This window comes from Pistacia vera, unplaced genomic scaffold (assembly GCF_008641045.1).
Source record: "Pistacia vera cultivar Batoury unplaced genomic scaffold, PisVer_v2 Contig609, whole genome shotgun sequence".
NCBI classification, from domain to species: Eukaryota; Viridiplantae; Streptophyta; class Magnoliopsida; order Sapindales; family Anacardiaceae; genus Pistacia; species Pistacia vera.
In genome coordinates, this window is record NW_022196456.1 from 52,626 (window position 1) to 56,926 (window position 4,301).

The 4,301-nt window shown below is 32.5% G+C and overlaps 1 protein-coding gene across 1 annotated transcript; it reads left to right on the forward strand.

Moving 5' to 3' along the window:
* The first annotated feature begins 356 nt into the window (after positions 1 to 356).
* On the forward strand, positions 357 to 4,059 carry LOC116110674. The gene is made up of 6 exons (XM_031396898.1): positions 357 to 796; positions 2,194 to 2,320; positions 2,822 to 2,961; positions 3,109 to 3,171; positions 3,259 to 3,327; positions 3,663 to 4,059. The coding sequence occupies exons 1-6, from the start codon at positions 596 to 598 to the stop codon at positions 3,732 to 3,734; spliced, it is 672 nt and encodes a 223-aa protein (XP_031252758.1). The 5' UTR covers positions 357 to 595; the 3' UTR covers positions 3,735 to 4,059.
* The last annotated feature ends 242 nt before the right edge of the window (positions 4,060 to 4,301 follow it).

A 4,301-nucleotide genomic window follows, 5' to 3' on the forward strand; every position in this document is an offset into this window, starting at 1 on the left:
AAATTATTTAAAATCAATGATTTCAAAATTTATCAAAAATATTTATACAATTCAATGAGTAAAAAAAAAAAAAAAAAGAAAATTCCCCCAAAAATTATAATCTTTACTTTTCAATTAATAAGAAGAGAGGCAACCAACAAAAGAAAAAACTTTTAAATATNATAAAAAACTCCCCTAATCCAGAAATCCAAAACCGTATCCTTAGCTCCATCGTAATGCATGATTAACGAGACCACTCACTCCTTACGTGTCATGTCTCTATTGGTTTGCTCTCACTCGTCAGGATTCATAGCAACACAACCAATAAACAATACCAGTCACTCTCAAGTCTCATCTCTCTCTCTCTCTCTCTCTTTTTCTCTCACACTCACACACAAAATTCACACACGCGCTCTCTTAACTTTCTCTCTCCTGCTGTGTGTTTTCTCTCTCCAAAAAAATCCCAATTTTCTCCCAAATTCCTCTCTGTTTTGCTTTCAAAAACTTCACATTTAAACTCACCAATGCATGATCTTCAGTTTAAATACAATTTCGACTCCTAAATGTTATATCCTCACTGATTTTTTATAAGTTTACTATTTTCAAAACAGAGAGAATGCTTGAAACAATGGAGAGTTCAGTTAATGGTGGGTTTTCACACTTACAGAGTTGTGGAGATAGCAGTGAAGAAGAACTCTCTGTGCTTCCACGTCACACTAAGGTTGTGGTTACCGGAAATAACCGTACCAAATCGGTTCTTGTGGGCCTTCGAGGTGTTGTCAAGAAGGCTGTTGGCCTTGGTGGCTGGCATTGGCTGGTAATTATTCTTATTTCATTTGATTTTACGCAGAATTTTGGTTTTTAAGTTTTTGAAGTTTGAATTTTGTATTTTAAAAGCTCCAAAAGATATTTTTTTAATAATGTGGATATACCTGGTGGTTTTGGTTTATTATTTATAGCAATTTTAAATCATTTCAATTAATAATTACTCATTTTTGTTTTGATTTTTCAGCATATTTTGTTCAAATTCAATTTAAATTTGGTTAATCTTATGAATGTTATTAGTTCTCCAATTATAAAACCTTGGTTTTTGGATGAATTTTCAAATTATTGGTTTTTCATTTGTGATTTTTTGAATTGGATTGTTATTTCAGGGTTTTAACTTGTAATTTTGAGGTTTGGGAAATGGATTTTGCTTGCATGTTTGTTTTTATGTATGGATCTGGAGTTCTGTTAGGTTTTGAGCAATGTGGTATTGTTTTTTCTATTAAAAAGAAAAAAAATTGGCGAGGACTTGTAACTATGTTGAATTTATTTACTATTTTTTTGTTTCCAAATTTATTTTTAGCACTTTCATTGATAAAGGTTTAATTACTGTCAGAGCATGGTCTTTTGGTATATTAGTTAGGAATTTATCTTTGCATTGGGTTTACTTTGAGTTTTAGGCACTTGATGGAATTTATTTGTGATGGTTTTTTCTTGTATTGTAAGAGAAGTTCAACATTTTATTTTTTGGATTTTGATGTATTATTCTTAGCACAATTAAATTTTTGAATGTTCTTGCACGTTCTATCCTTGATCTTCTTTTGCTCAATAATTATTTCTAATTTACATGCTTCCTCCGCTGTCTGTGAAATTTAGCTATTTTATTTCAGAAGTACTCCTGTTTATTGACTTCCTTTATGAAGGTGAACAATAAAAAACCGAGGCTTATTGAAAATAAACATACCTATATCCTTGGTTATGACATTGCAACTTAATTTCATTTTTGCTTCATTTCCACTTCTTTTATCAAGATTAAACTAATAACAAAATAAAATCTGCATTTTCTGTTCTTTGACCTGTTTTGGGTTGAAATAATGATGCCTAGTTTTTTTGGAGTTTTCTACCTTTCTGTTATTCCCTAATAGTTTAAAATAGCTTGCATTCTGTTTTAGCTGGTCTATGTCTTCAGGGCACATTTTAATTTTGAATTTTTATTATCTAACAACATTTATATGTTTTTCTTATCCATGTTTAGCTATTTGGTTTAATGACTGTCTGTGTGTCAGTTTCAATTGAAGTAAATGTCTTTATAAGATGGACTTGGTTTCCAGATAGACTGTTTATAATTTGTCAAATAAAAGTCGAATTTCCCGTTGAACTTCTATTTTCTGATACTAGATTGTTTGACTATGAGTATTATGTTTGTTTGTTCAACTGATCGAGCAACAGGTTCTAACTAATGGGATAGAAGTGAAGCTGCAAAGGAATGCCCTCAGTGTAATTGAAGCTCCTACTGGTAATGAGGAAGATGATGACCTTGAATTTGACAACGGGCCTTGGAATGTATCAGATATGGGTGAGTTTGATTCTTCAGTTATTTCTTCCTTAATGTTTTAAATTTTGTGCTCCTGACATCAATTTTTTAATTGCATGAGTAAAGCAGGAACTCTCCAATTTTTGGGTGTCAGTACTAATTTTGGAATGCAATTGACTCTACAAACTTGTGTGATTGTGTTTCCTTTCCTTTCCTTTCCTTTTTCTTTCTAATATTGTATACATATGAATGATTGAATCTGCTTGAAGCATGATTTCTTTCAAATTTTGCTTCAATAGATTGTTATTAGTAAGTGGCACAATCCTTTTATTTAGTGGCAAACTGAACTGTTTGTTTCTACTTTAGAAATTGTGTTTGGAATAATGCATTATTTTTAAGAAAAGTGGTTGAGGTTGTTACATAGGATCCATTCTCTTCACCTTTTACTTTCACTATAGCTAAAAGCTTTTTTGTCTCACATCTTTATCTTTTTATAAAGCCCCACCACCCTTTTTAATTCTTGCTTGTTCTATTTCTTTCCAGCATCCGATGACACTCAAAAGTCCCACAGATCAAGGCATAGAATGCATAAATCAACTGGTTCATCTCACAAGACTATGAGCAGGTCTCTATCTTGTGACTCCCAGTCAAAGGGATCTATTACTACTCCCCGTGGGTCCATGGTATATAATCTTCAAATTCGTATTTACTGTAATAAACAATTTTTATATATAACTATACTAGCTGTATTAAAAAAAAATACCGAACAAAATTGATAATGTAATATTTTCCCAACTGTTTTCATTTTCTTTCAAACATATTTCCTGCAGAAGGTTGACCTTAGCAAACTGGAAATGGCTGCATTATGGAGATATTGGCGACACTTCAATCTTGTGAGTTTTATGGAGCAAAGTTGATGACAAATTCTTACTGCCTTAAGAGTTCATTCTTTTGACAATAAACATTTTGAAATTTTCTAGGTGGATGCTATCCCCAATCCATCAAAGGAGCAACTAATTGATCTGGTTCAGAGGCATTTTATGTCACAGGTACCTGCAGGACTGTGCACTGACTTTTATTTCACCCTTGTGTTTTGTCCGAAGATCTGGCAATTACTTTTTCAAACCCCATTACCAACTTCTCAGACAATTCTTCATTTACACACCACCCTATATAATCCCAAAAACAACTCTTCCCCTCTTTCTTTTTCTACTTTAAGTAAAACATTCCTCTAAATTTGTTAATAGATCTCTTTGTCTTTTTCTTCCTATGCAAAAGCTGGTTTATTAATGCCTTTTCGTGATTAGGTTGGTCTGTCAGCGCATATATTTATATATAAAAAACTAGTTGGTCTTTTGAATTAATATTTGTTTTGTTGGTGAAGCAACTGGACGAGCTGCAGGTGATTGTGGGGTTTGTTCAGGCGGCTAAGAGACTTAAGACTGTATGCAAATGAGGTGGAGATGGTAAAAGTTTGGTTGTGAATGCTAACAGCTACTGGTATCCTAATGTCCTCTTTCCCTACCCTTGTAGTGATAATATATGTAACATATGTATCCGTGGTTTGTTTATGGATGTTTTCTTCATTTCGGTAAGTAGGTTAATATTTAATTAGTTATAGAGGTTCTTACTTTTTGGTAGCATAGTTAGTTTGTAGATATTATCCTAAACCGGTGACTAGACCTTTAAGAAGTCCCTATGCCTTTCTTTCTAAGCTTTGTTTTATGTATTTGCTGACTTGGGGATTCCCTAAAATTGTATATATTCTTCGTTTTCGGCCATTCTCCTTTTCCTGTTTTATGTTGCCTTGGTATTTATAATTTATGTGCCCATAATAGTTATTATTAGTTGGAGATAAAGATACATCAATTTTTGAATTACCAATTGGTCATTTCATAATTTGCATGGTAAAATGAAATGGATGTCATTTCATGTATAAAAGTACATTAAACCGTAAATGACCCCGTGACAATTCAAGCATGTTTACCAGCTTTTCTTTCTAACTCATGTCATACTTGCTGCT